The sequence below is a fragment of the Rhinolophus ferrumequinum genome, chromosome 7, assembly GCF_004115265.2.
Source record: "Rhinolophus ferrumequinum isolate MPI-CBG mRhiFer1 chromosome 7, mRhiFer1_v1.p, whole genome shotgun sequence".
NCBI classification, from domain to species: domain Eukaryota; kingdom Metazoa; phylum Chordata; class Mammalia; order Chiroptera; family Rhinolophidae; genus Rhinolophus; species Rhinolophus ferrumequinum.
In genome coordinates, this window is record NC_046290.1 from 34,045,712 (window position 1) to 34,059,508 (window position 13,797).

At 40.9% G+C, this 13,797-nt stretch overlaps 1 protein-coding gene across 1 annotated transcript in view; it reads right to left on the bottom strand.

Annotated features, from left to right (window-relative positions):
* Window positions 1-13,797, bottom strand: part of LOC117025366 (chondroitin sulfate proteoglycan 4-like) — a 55,455-nt gene that overhangs the window by 12,095 nt on the left and 29,563 nt on the right. Inside the window, exons 7-8 of the mRNA XM_033111277.1 lie at window positions 12,712-12,843; window positions 5,074-5,246 (exon numbers count right to left, since the gene is read on the bottom strand). Of these exons, the coding sequence (XP_032967168.1) occupies window positions 5,074-5,246; window positions 12,712-12,843 (305 nt within the window). The remainder of the gene's footprint in view (window positions 1-5,073; window positions 5,247-12,711; window positions 12,844-13,797) is intronic.

Consider the following 13,797-nt stretch of genomic DNA (forward strand, 5'->3'; position numbering starts at 1 on the left):
GTAATTAGACAAAGTTCATATCCCAGAATTGATTGCATTATTTCTTTTAATGCAATCAATTGCATTTATGTGGCCCTGGAAACCAGTATTTGTCTTTCAGCAGCAAACAGAGACAAGATGGGTGACATTCCATCCACAACAGCACAATGGCTACAATGCAATTACTAGCTTTATGGAAAAGAAAAAAGGCTAGGCGTCATAAACCCCCAAACCAGAACACTTTGCTTTTTAATGATTCTAAATTATCTAAACAAGCACTGGAATGCAAATCACTCAATTAACCTCGTGCTCTACTTGGAAGAGATTAGTGCCTTATAGAACTCAGTTCTTACTTTGTTCATACATTCTTTGAAATAAACAAAAATTTCTCTAAATTTGTAAAAAGCTTTCATTTCATTTTAAAATGTGATGATTCACCTCTTCTGTGTATTCTTATGTTTAATTCTTCAGGATATGAGATTTTCAGCACAAGTTTTTGTGGTTTAGCTTTTCCCATTTAGGCAGATCCAATATTATGGTGAAAAACAAGAATGCTACTTGTTTATCTTGGTAGGTTGTCATGGTATGGCTTTAAAAAGCAGTGAATTTTCTTATTCCGGAATAAGAAAATATTTTGAGCTATAACATAATAAATGTTTTCCCCACAATTATTTTGCCAAAGTATGATTTTAAGCATAATGGATGCTGTCTAGATTTCCTTCATAAGCTATTTCTCTATAAAAAGCAAAAAAGGGTGTGGGTTTTTACGAGCAAATGATACAGTGGTTTTTCCTCCCCCATCTGAGAGTGGTAAAGGTCTGGAAACAATTTAGTCTTTTAAGGTAAAGGTGTGAAAGAGGACTCCACAATCAACTGCCTAAAACTCTTTCCCAGTTGGACACTTAGCAGGTTATTGGCTGGAACTGACCTGAAATTAGAAAAACTGGTCTAGAAAGCCAAAAAATATTTAAAGCCATTTGAGTATGTGAACGTGGCTCAGTAGTTCTGAACCTTTTAAAACTGAAACTATTGCCTGAGTAATATGTCTTTTCACCAACCAAACTGAAGAGAACTAATCAAAGCACATAGTATGTGCTCAATAAATGTCTTCATTAAGCAATTTCAGGGAAGAGGTTTTGATCATCTTCACCACCTCCAAAATCTGTCCCACCATTTCTTTTATTTAGCAAATGTTCTGGAGCTGCTGGGAAGTAATCGGAGCCATCATAAAACGGCTGAGAGTTGACAAGGGTTTTATTTGACAGAGGCCACAAAACTGCAAATTTTAGGAAAAGAGTCACATTCCATTTTCATGTGAAAAAAGGAGACAGGATCTGGAGAGGGGAAAATCAGGACGATAAATAAATTTCTTTCTCTTCCCAGGTCATAAACAAAAATGTACATTTTTGAACAAACAAGCTAAACACAATTGGAATACCTTCAGGTTAACACCAATTGTACTGAATTTACTGATGATCCCTGCTCTTTCTCAATCCAAATTTAATGCTTTAATGTTTTCTAATTGTATTTTACAATAAGAATATGTTACTTTCACACTCAGAAAAACACGCACACTGAAAAGAGCCAGGGTTAGCATTTTGGTTTATATCCTTACAGTTTTCTCTGCACACCCCCTCCTCCAAGTACATTACTGATATTTTTTATGACTCCTGAAGTAGAAGGGGAGACAGGCTATTTCAATGAAATGCATTCATAGAAATTTCACGAAACATATTCTGTAATAACACCTCAAATTTGCTACAGCAGCTCTCACCTGATCTGGGAGGAGTCCTTCCAAGGCCTCCTTGTTCTGACTCACTCCCCCAGCCCCAGGCCTCATTCTGCCTCCAGCCTGTGCTCTGCCCAAGGATGAAGTGCCCCATCCAGGCCCCAAAGCCCCCTGACATTTCCCTCAGCCCCCTCCTCGTGCCATCACTCAGGGAAATGTATTCTAGAACACCAGGGACTCTCCCCCAAAGGGCAACAATAAGTAGGTTACAGGGTGAAGCAAATATCGTTCTCTAATGACCTCATTTCCATTCATTTAATCACTATAGCACTTGAGGGTAAACACAGCAGCTATTCCCGTGTCCCAGAAAAATTGCCTGCCCCTGTGAAACTAGTCTTTTGGTTACTGACAGAGGAAGGGAACCGCTCACATTTCCAAAACCAAAAGATAATAACAGCAGGCTTAGCTACCATGAATTTAGTGTCTGCTACATGTGGGGCAGTGAGCTAAGCTTTTTTTGTATTCATTACCTGCATTAATCCATTACAGACTCCAAGAGGAAAGTATAGCATAGCAGATAGAAGCATGACCTAGAGTCAAAGCCCTGGGTTCAAATCCTGACTCTGCTATTTCTGAGCTGTGTAACTGTGTGCAAGTTGCTTAACTTCCCTGTGCTAAAGGATCCAAGCCTATCGAGTAAGATATTGAGTAACATAAAAAAAAGCTTGAGCAACGCCGAGGACATGGTAAATGGTTTTAATTATCATTACTGTCATTTCCTCCACTTTACAGATGAGGAAACCAAGGTTTAAAAAATACGCAATTTGCCCTACCTCACAGAGCTAATCCAGATCTTCTGACTTTGGCCAAGGGAGTGTCCTCAGTCATGAGTGGTCAGCAGTAGATCAAGGAGCAGTGACAGGGCACCTGCCTCCTAAATTATATGCTCTCTCCACGCTCACTCCACAGACACGGAGAGTTTGGGCTGCTGAGCCGAATTTCTATAGACTCTGAATATATCTTCCTTCCAAGGCCTCCTTGCTCTGACTCACTCCCCCAGGCCTCATTCTGCCTCCTGCCTGAGCTCTGCCCAAGGATGAAGTGCCCCATCCAGGCCCAAAGCTGTTTTACGGAGACAGAAACCATTACATCAGGGGTGTCCTCGCATAGAATACACAGCCTGATGCCTTGTATATAATAAAAGGAGCTCTCCTTTGTCCTCTGAGTCAAAGCGCGGGGCCAGGCCTGGGCACAGGAGTGCATGCTTTGGGGAGTAAAGGGCTGTGTATCGTGAGAAGAGCCGTACAGCTGGTCCATTTGAAAAGGAGAAGGAAACTCTTCTCTCACCATGCCTGACTGGTGGCAGTGGCACCGCCCAGGTTGTGCTTTCACACTGGAACCTGCCCCTGTCCCCACAAGGACCAACATTTCGGTCAAGGCCCCTCTTCTGAGACACCTCTATGCAGGCCCCTTACAGTCTTGAGCCCCCGTGTAATACATTGCTTGCTCCAGCTAACATCTGCCATTGTTAATACACCATTGTTCATATGTTTTCTTGGTCTTTAAAGTAGAAGCAATAATGAGAAGAAAAATAAAACCTGAAAATAATTGGATTTTAATGAATCAAGACTTTGCCTCCTACCCTAGGGCCTAATAACTAGCTTGGAGTTTTAATTCCTGTTTACAAATGTGTTATATTCTAAAGGTGGTTTGTTTTCATAGGAAAATGTACTCTAAATGTATTATTATAAACAGTTTTCAGATCATCAGGCTAGCCCATTGTGGTAGGTTGTTCTATTGTTCCAATTATTCAGCGCCTCCTCCTTGTGACATTCTCCTCCACCCGTTGACTTCAGCCTTGCTCATGTGACTTTCTTTAGTCAATGAGATGTGAGCATAAGTGCTACACAGCACTTCTGAGCACAAACTTTAAGAGTCATCACATGGTTCCACCATCACTGCTTTTCTCTCTGTTACAAATAGAGCAACACCCAAGAGAGAGGCTGCTCCTTCAACTTAGATGCTGGAATAAAGGAGAGACACACCGACAACCCACAGCCTATATACAATCAATACACGTGAGAAATAAACTTGTCATTGTCGGCATTGAGATTTGGGAGTGTGTTACTGCAGCAAAACCTGGTGGATCCTGGCTACCATATCCACTAATGCCTATATAGACCATATTATTTTAAAATATTATATATTTGCAAAGGAAAGTCGTGGAAACTAATGCTTTAAGTAATCATCATCAATTTCTTGTTTTAAAACGAGGGCTAGAGCCAAGGCATCTTTATGTGACTGGTATCATTCTTGCCAGGGTTCAAAATGCAACTGACCTTGGGTGAGTTTTGATGCCATCAGGCACATTAAGCTCCCCTCAGAATGTAGTTTTCATTCTAGTCCTTTTGTTCTTCCTTCAAAGTGCATCTGGGAACTAGAGAATTTATACTTCCTCTTTTCAGTATCACATCCAGAGCTTTTGCTAGCCTCATGATCTGCTCCTGTAAAGGCATCCAGACAAAGGCAGTTGCAAAGCAAGAGCCAAATGCAATCCTGCCACATCACAGTGAAGAGAAATGGCTCAAAGGTTAAAGGCAGACACTCTTGTGATTTCCTCTAAATCTGACTTTGGGTTTTTAAATTCCTTAGTCGTGTAAAACGCTGCAGCCGAATCAGCTGTCAGATCCTTGTCCACACTGTTCAAGAATGAAAGAAGGAGGTTGAATGGAAAATGAGAAATAGTTATATGTAAGAAGACCATTTGAAAATATAGATGTTTAGAAAATGAGATCACATATAAGCAAATATGTCCAGTCAGACAGATTTCTGGGATGAAAAAGGAAAAGAATATCAAAAGGTTTAAAGGCTTATCTATTTAAATACAAAGGTGTGTGGGTAGTGATGGTGGTAAAGTACCAGAAAAGTTTAAAACAGATGCTTCTAGATACAGATTAAATACACACCTATACATACATATTTATATACACATATATAACTATGATATAGGAAATAATGCATATATCTTAAATATAAATGTACACTGACATATCGTGTAGATTTACTCTTGCAATTATGCTTTTAATTTATTCCTGCAGCTATGCTTTTCAATCAGTCTTTAGTGACGAAAGGATCCCTTTTTATGTATTAGACACACAATTTGAATTTGCTTAATGTCTTCTGACGATGGTTTCTCATCTGTGCTCACTACAGTGTCCGATTTTACAACCAGTACAGTGAAATGAGTAACTGCCAGAGCAAAGGGATACGTCTGCTTAGCTTAACAGGATGAAGATGAATGCGGAGGGCTGCTCTGCAGAGACGCTCAGCCCAGCCCAGCTGCACAGACAGACGTCAGGACTCACCAGCTCCTGCGTAAACATGGACACATCCTCAGTGCTGTTGTCAGGATTTACTCGCACCAGCTTCCCAAGTCTAGGGGAATTTACGACCGTGAAAGTTATAGTTCTGTTTCCTGCACTGCCCATGTCATTGGTCACAGCTCTCAGGTTACGAGAGGAAAGGGGCTTCATGGAACCTAAGTAAAGATTAAAACACGAGTGTAAGTATAAAGTATATGAAGGCTGCTGATTAATCAAATGATCTTTATAAACCCCTGGAAACTCTGGAAAACACACAGTTACGAATGGGGGGAGCAGCTAGCTCTAGCGTATAATTGGGCTGTGAGGGGCTATTTATGGTCATGATTTGCTACTGAAGCTAGAAACAAAGGAGGAAAATCAAATGAGATGGGCTCCTCAGCCCCCACCTGGCCTGTGTGTCTAACAGATCCTAGAGAAAGAAGGCAATGCCAGTATGTGTGGCACCCAGCTGGGCATCCAGCTCAGGAAGGGGAAGCAGGCTGTGTGCACTGAGTGCAGAGGACACAGTGCCTCCCTGGGAGACCAGAGGAGTCCTAGGCTGTTGGTGGCTTCCAGTATGTTCAATGGACATCCACCTGTGGACACCTTTTGGGGGAGAGGATGACTTTTGAACCAACGTGAGACGCTCCAGAGGACCCTAGACATGGAGGTTGCACAGACACTGTGGAAGGAGACAGCCTGTGTGAATGCCAAGGGGGGGAGAACCAGTGTCACGTGGTTTTGTGTACTAATGTGACCTCACTGGCAACCAAAGCCAGAAAGGCTCGGAGACATTCAGGTTAGAGCAGTATTTCTCAAATGCTCTGTGGTGAAGAATCAGTGTTTCCCCTCCCAATCCGTTGTGAACCAATAATTTTATAAAACACAATAAAATGTCACAGCAATATCAAATTGCTATAAAATTTTCTAAGTATTTCCTCTAACGTATCAGTTCACAGAGACCAGAAGGCCTGCAGACCACAATTTGAGGAGCACAGGGTTGGCGTACATATCCTTTTACTTTGCACTGATTTAGGGAATATCCCCAACCTTACAGGCGGCAGGTGAGGAAGAGATTCACATAGTCATCCTGGCCCAGAATCTTCCTGTGGTAGCCCTTGCTAACGGGCTTCAGCATTAGGCCTTGCACAGGGTAGCCCTTAGAATAGGCATTTTATAAACTTATGAAGCTGAGTAAACCACCCAATAAGTCTCCTGAATGATGCCCATTTTGCTTTCCCTTACTCAGCCATTGTAGCCTTAGAGAGTTAGGGCCACCAATTGCAGTGTTTAAACCACATTAGGTGCTTAAAAGCAGAACCTCGACTACAGCTAATGCAGGGGGAAGCCAGTTTTGGGTCTGGAAGATTTCCATCCACACAAGGATTGTTCTGCATCTTCAATTTGGAAACTCTATTTCAAATGCCTAACAACAAAAGAAAAAATAAACAAGTGGGACTACATCAAACTGAAAAGCTTCTCCTCAGTGAAGGAAACCATCGACAAAATTAAAAGGTAGCCTATGGAATGGGAGAAAATATTTGTAAACCACATACTCAGTAAGGGGTTGATATCCAAAGTATACACAGAACTCATATAATTCAATTTAAAAATGGGCAAAGGAACTAAACAGACATTTCTCCAAAGAAAACATGCAAATGACCAACAGGTACATGAAAAGATTCTCAACATCTCTAATCATCAGGGAAATGCAAAGCCAAACCACAATGAGATATCACCTCACACCTGTTAGAATGGCTATGATCAAAAAGACAAGAGATCACAAATGCTGGCGATGATGTGGAGGAAAGGCAACCCTTGTGCACTGTTGGTAGGAGTGTAAACTGGTACGGCCATTTTGGAAAACAGTGTGAAGCTTCCTCAAGAAAATTTTTGCAATTGCTAAATTACGCCTTCCAACTTCTGGAGTTAGGGGTCTGGGATCAGAGGTCACCCCAGGGAGGCCACGAGAAAATATGCTGTACTCTTAGACAGTGTTACATAAAGTCATAACTGAGACCAAGGTAGGGCCCCACTTCCTGTCAAGTGAATTATGTCTCTTATGTGTACAGTCTCTGGGCACCCCAACAGCCAACTTCTCCATCTTCAGTTTTTCTTTGGAACTTTTCCTCACTGTGCCTTCTTAACTATTTCCCTCTTATAAAGGACCCTAGCTTTATACTTATTCCTTCATCTCTAGGGTTACCTTTGGCAGGTAGTGGGTAAGGGAGACTCTTTAAAAAAAAAAAAACTAAACTAAATTTATCTTAACTTCTTGGAATAGAGGACCCACTAGAGATGTTCCTGGCTAAGAGTTCTTTTCTCTCAGCCAGAATACATCAACCCTTCATTTTCTCATCGAGCTACCTAACCCAGGATGGTACTTAGGGTTTATTTCCTATTCAGCAGTCACTCTGGGCATGGTCAGTCAGGAAGACAACTGCCTGACAAGCATCTCTTATCCCTCAGCCCAATTCACCAAACGCCAAACATCCTTTTCCCCCACTCACCTCATTTCATCCAAGCCATTGCTATTTTCATCAATGAGCTCCAGGCACTTAAGTTGGGAAGGATTTCTCTAAGGTCCCACCTAAATCATTTCCACAGACTCACTATCCTACAAGAGGTTCAGTAGTAATAAAAGGGCTCTATAACTTTATCTATAATCTTACCTGTTTGGCAAGCCCTCACTCCATATGCGCCTCTTGGAGATTCGAAAAGTAAATCAGCATGTTAAAGAATCTAAGTCTTGGAATAAAGAAATCTGTTTTATCCTCCTTTTAAATACAGCATTTTTCAAACATACTTGTATCCTATTGTGTTTATTTTGCAAAAAAACAACCACCACCTTAACAGCAAGAGTTGCATGGTCATCAGGCTAGAAAACTTGATATATTTCTGTAACAGATATTATCAAGTGTCCCATATGTGACAAGCCCTACAATAAGGGGTGGAGATACACCAGGAAATAGCACAGACACTGTCCCTGCCCTTCTTTTAGATATCATGATAATCCTAAGAAGTATGTATTTGTTTCAACACCACTAAGAAGGGGTTATAAGGTTTGGAGAGCTTAAGCTACTTGTCTAATGGTCAAAAGCGCAGTTCACTGACTCTGAGGTAAGTGTTTTCAAAGTTGACACTATATTGCCTGTCAGTGTTCCATACGTCTTGGAGCTCAGTACTGAAATGATATTTGAGTTAGGAAATAATGTGATGACTCATTCAACAAACCCAACAGAGTCTCCTCTCTACCTTCCAAACACACTCCTCCTCTTCCCTGGTCTTCACTTCTGCAGTCATACTGCCCTCTCTGTATGCTCACCCCTCTTCATTGCCATCCATCGAAATCCTACTCATTCTGGGGGAGCTCAAGATCTGTCTGGCCCATAAGCTCTCCCTAACCACTGCAGTCTATGGGAAAATTCCGTTCCCTGAATTCATGTAACGCACCTAACCTGGACCCACTCACCAGAAACTTAGCATAGTATGTTTTGCATGATTACTGTGCTCTTAAGTATAATTCTCTTAATTCCCTAATTAGTAAGTCTTTAATTATTTCCTTGAGGATTGACAATCTTTTCTTATAGTTCTTGGTTATCTCCCACTAAGTCTTACAATATTTAATTCAGTGTTCCAAGACAAGCTGACTAAAAGTTTTTACAAATCTCTGCTCCAAACCCTTCAGCAACACACTGTGATTTCTTTCTGCTTTTTTCTCTCCTTCAATTCCCACCATGGAGGACAGATGGCCCATTGGTGAGACAGGATTCCCTCCATATTATGACCAAACCCCAAGGGTAGTGAAGTCACACAGTTTGCTATGAATACCGTTCACTAATGGGCTACTTAACTCTAGGGCTGTGTAAGCTTATATTCTACACCAGTTTGACAAAACTCTCAAGGTCAGCTCCTCAACACTCTCTGTAAAACGAGCCAAGTACAATTTGGATATGCAGAAAAACTAGGTCCTGAGGCCACTATGTTCCAACATGCCACTACTAAAGACAAACAAACAAGTACATTCAATAGTAGCATTCAAGGTGAAAAACTGTTTACAAAACTCCTTTCTGGGGAATAAATTATGCAGAAAGAAATAGAACATATGTATGTGTGTGTGTGTATGTGTATATAAAGATATAGATCTATAGATATATGCATGTGTATATATATTTATGTATATGTAAATACAAAAATAACAAAATGAAAATGTACATTGTATAGATTTTTTTTCTTTGTTCACACACAAAAAGTTCCTTTACAACTGTAGTCCTTCCTACTTTAAAATAACTGAGTTAAAGAATGACTTTCAAATTTGGCAGAGTATGGAAGCTATGGTTAACCTTAAAACATTCACCCACTAAGTATTCTTATAATTATTTTGGCTCAGCCTACAAATTCTTACAAGTCTCAAGCCAGGGCCATATTTTAAGACTGAGTATGCAAAGGAGGCAAAACAGCATGGCCAAAGTCAGCCAGGCTGGTGGAAAAAGTCCAATCGGTATGGGATGAATGTGAGTAAAAATAAAATGTTGACTAATGCTGGCTTGCAATATTTCTCTAACCCAAGAGGGTAGAACACACAAAATTTCTACATAATCATTGCCGTTTGTTAAATTGCGATGCATATTTCCCCGGTTGAGTCCATCAATCCATCATTAACATCAAGGAGACAGAGTAAGCAGCCGCCATGATGGCCCCCTTCTCAGGGAACTGATATTCTAAAATAGAGACAGCCCTGGAACGCAGACACTCAGGAAGGAGAGGAGGCTGGGATTCAAGCGCAGGACTTGCGGTTGAAGTTGGCACTACTCGGTTTCGGGGCTTATGATTCCTGTTAGTTACATGACTTCAAGCCTTCCCAAGCCTCAGTGTTTCTTATCTGCCAGATGGGGATGATCAAAACTTGTTCTTATATACATGATTTCATTTACAGCCTTATAATATCCCAGTGCAGTAGATAAAAAATATAAAGCACTATAAAAACACAGGTATCAATCGTATATTAATGCCTATTTTATAATTGGAATAGATTTTCTCCTACTATAGTTCTGTAAAAATCTATAGTTCTATAAAAAGGAATAGATTTTCCCTGATATTTCAGAACAGATAGGTCAACTTGAGTCTGACTAGAGCAGCAGTAGCTGATAGTGGACACAGCATCATGCCCAGAGGTGGTACACAGTATACCTGCCTTCTCCCACAGCCACAGGGCTGGCTGACAGACGAGGGAGGCAAAGGTCACTCAGGGCCTCCTTCCAGCAAGACCATAATGCGGGGAGGTCCTGAGGGGAGAAGCAGAGTGGGGCATCTGTCATCATCACCCCCCACAGCTTTACACAGTTCCAGCACCAACATCCTTAAGTGGCTGGAGAAGAACAGGTGGAGCCAGGAAAGAGGACAAGGAAATGTAGTCATCAGAATCACACCCCCACCAGGGAGTTCTAATATGTAACAGAGAGGGCCACTGCTTCTTGGGAATGTTAGGGTAGGAAAAACACCAAGAACAACTAGGCAACCCATACAGGCCATCCTGAACATGAAAATCTCTGACTCCACAGTTCTCATTTCCACACCCACCCAAGTTGAGATTTTATCAAATGCAGGAGCCACCTACTAGAAATGGACATGAAAATCTAGCTTCCTTCCGACTGGCCAGGAGCTGAAGCTGAAACAAGTCCCCCTCTGTCTGGGGATAGAGGGCAACACAGTAACCAAGAGTAATAGTTAACGTGGTAGGAGCAGCTCACTTTGAGATCTGAGGATAATGCACAGATTCCTGTGGAGAGTTCTCAGACTCGGGGCGGCCGGGGCACGACAGATTGGAAAGGGACACGTTGGAAAGGGAAAGGAGTTGGTTACTCGGGACTGTGTCCAAAGGTTAAACAAAGGGCTATGAAAACTATATGCTTGGTACAGTTCCACAGAGGCGACAAGGGAATTTGGGCCCCTTTAATATATTCTTCTTGCTAAACTAATATTCTGCAAAACAGGCACCAGAAACTCCAAACTTTCTAAGCCGTAGTGTCTATAACATCCCTGTAATCCAATTCAAGCGTCCTCACTTACTAATCCAGAGTTTAGCCAGAATAGAGGAAAGGTATTTAATCTTTTGTAGCAATCAGATTTATTCTGATTTTAGAACATTATTTTTATAGATATATTTTTCAGATGACGAAGGTGCAGTAGTTGGTTTGCTTATTTTTTAAAACAATAAATGGTATCCTAATCACCTTGAAAAATCAATAGAAGCAGCACACTTATTCTCAGAGACAAATTATGGAACATAAAAAGGTTTTAGAATAGAAGAATCTGGGTTAACATACCTTTAATTAGATTTTGATAAGGTTTCTTTTCATGATCCCAAATGCTTAAGGCAACTCAAAATTTGAAAATTTGTCCTAAACATCGTTCTGTTGTGTTTGTTTGTTTGTTTTAAGTTATAAAGAATTATTGTCCTCTAGGTCTACTAGAGAAGCACGTGAGCTTCATCTGCCATTTACTGGTTGCCCAGCGAAGTTACATCATCTCTCTAAACCACAAGTCCTGCCAGCTTCCTGTGGATTTATTACCTGCTTCACACATATGTGAGGATTCAAAGACTAGTCCAGTGTCTAGCCCTGTGGATCTCAATCCTGGCTGCACTTCAGAACTACTTGGGACTAAAAAAATTAATGATGGCCAAGCCCATTCTCAGAGACCCTCATTCAACTGGTAGAAGGCACTGGTATTTCTAAAAGCTTTCCAGAGGTTGAGAACAACTGGCTAGAGTAACCATAATTAATAACATGATTAGTGTCTTTCTCTATCTGTGTTTTACTGGTAATGCACATCAATTAAACAAGTTACAATACACAGACAGGGCTTTTCTTTCTTTTTTAACTGAAATATAAATGTTATTGTTTCCTGGGCTGCATACCTGTGCACGTTTAAGTTCTTTTCTCTCCTTTTTTATTACATTCCCTGCCATTGGGTAAATCTTTCCCTAGCCCTGTAAAGAGGGTATTGAGTCAGAGATGCTGACTTAGATCTTTCCACCTCAGCCAGGCGGAGATTCTTGGCAAACAGCAGTCAGGAGTCTGCAGGCCCCTGAAGCAAGCACTTAATGAAATTCCCCCAGTCCCCTGATGCACAGGGTTTTTATATTCAGAAAAAGAAAACCCCAAGATCTAGATGGTCACCGCAGAGCCTGGTTCTCCTTGCTTCTTTAAGGACCCTAAGGAGAGAGTAAGAAAAAAGTACACATGGACTATAAAGATGTCGGCTGCAGTGGTTTCTTCTGCCATCACCCTTTACCGACATGCCCTCTTCTGAGGAACAGGAGAGGGGACATAGAGGAGGCAGAAAGACCCAGCCTTGCTTTTGCTAAGTCCCTGCAAAGAAAGAATTTTTTCTGGGACTTTATAACTGTTGGTATCACTCTATGGTTAAAGATGATGCTACCTGGGGTGCCAAAAATATATATACGTATGACTTGTATTCACCTTTTGTCAGTATATATCAAATATTACAATTTTAATACAGCTTTCTTAAAATGTGTACACAATTTTTGGCACCCTCTGTATATACCATGCAGGAAGAACTTTCTAAATAAATTGAAAAACACTTAAACCCAAATACTTACTCAGGTTAAAATCTTACCTGGAAAGATGCTCAGTCCTCTGTTTACTTCTAAGCTAATGATCAGTGCTCGAGCTGTGATGCTGAAAATTTGTCGCGGTGCAAAGTTCAAACCATCAGTAACTTGAAAACTAAAGCCTCCTGACATTGCTCCTTCAAAAGAAGAAATTACACTCTAGTCAATTGGGTTGTTCTGCAAAAGTTACCCACTTTCACTCTCTCACCTGATCCCTCTGCAAAGCAACCCCTATCAATTGGAGAATGTGTTAACAGTCACTGAGCTCAGCAAATCAAATATTAGCAAAACATGAAGCTACAAACACATCAATAAAGATCTAAAATGCATATCCCATCCCCCTTCCCCATGCTATAATAAAAGAAAGCAAAGATGGTACCTCCAAGAAATTTCTTAAAAAGTTTAAAAAATATTCATTACCTGCATTTTTATTATTTGGAATCAATTTTTACCAGTAAAAGTAATGCATGCAAGTAACACACACACACCCTAGCGATTTCTGAAATCTTGATAACACTGGATCATACTGAAAATCAAAACTAGCAGGAAGCAAATAACACCTAGCCCCAACCACAAAATAATTTCTAATTATTCATCTATTTCAAACTGGCTGTTTGCTGCTAAGAGGGAAAAGGGCAAGGTGGGAAAAGATCCAGGCCCACTTTTTTCAAATTCCTGCAAGAGAATTCTACTCCCACACTTACAGGCATTAGCAATATCAGTAAAGGTGTAAATCAACTTCTGTGCAAAACAGACATTGAGACAGGCCCCCTATCGATCCATTTCCCAGGAGTGTTTTACCAATCTGTCTCACAAAACACCAGGCAAGATCACAATGCAAAGAGCCTGACGTTCACATTCCCGTCACCCTTTGAAAATGTTCATCCAGCAGTAAATCTGGAGGCCCACAGGTCTTTGCATCATGTAATGGGTAAAAACGTCCTCTTTGTTGCCCTCAGGGACATGTGGCAAGGAACAAAGAAGGCATGGTCTGACTCCGCAATTACATACAAGTACTCCCTTAATAACATGATTTAATAAAGGGGTTGGCCGTGGCTTAACAGTCTCTCAAATCCCTGTTATGGAAGCAT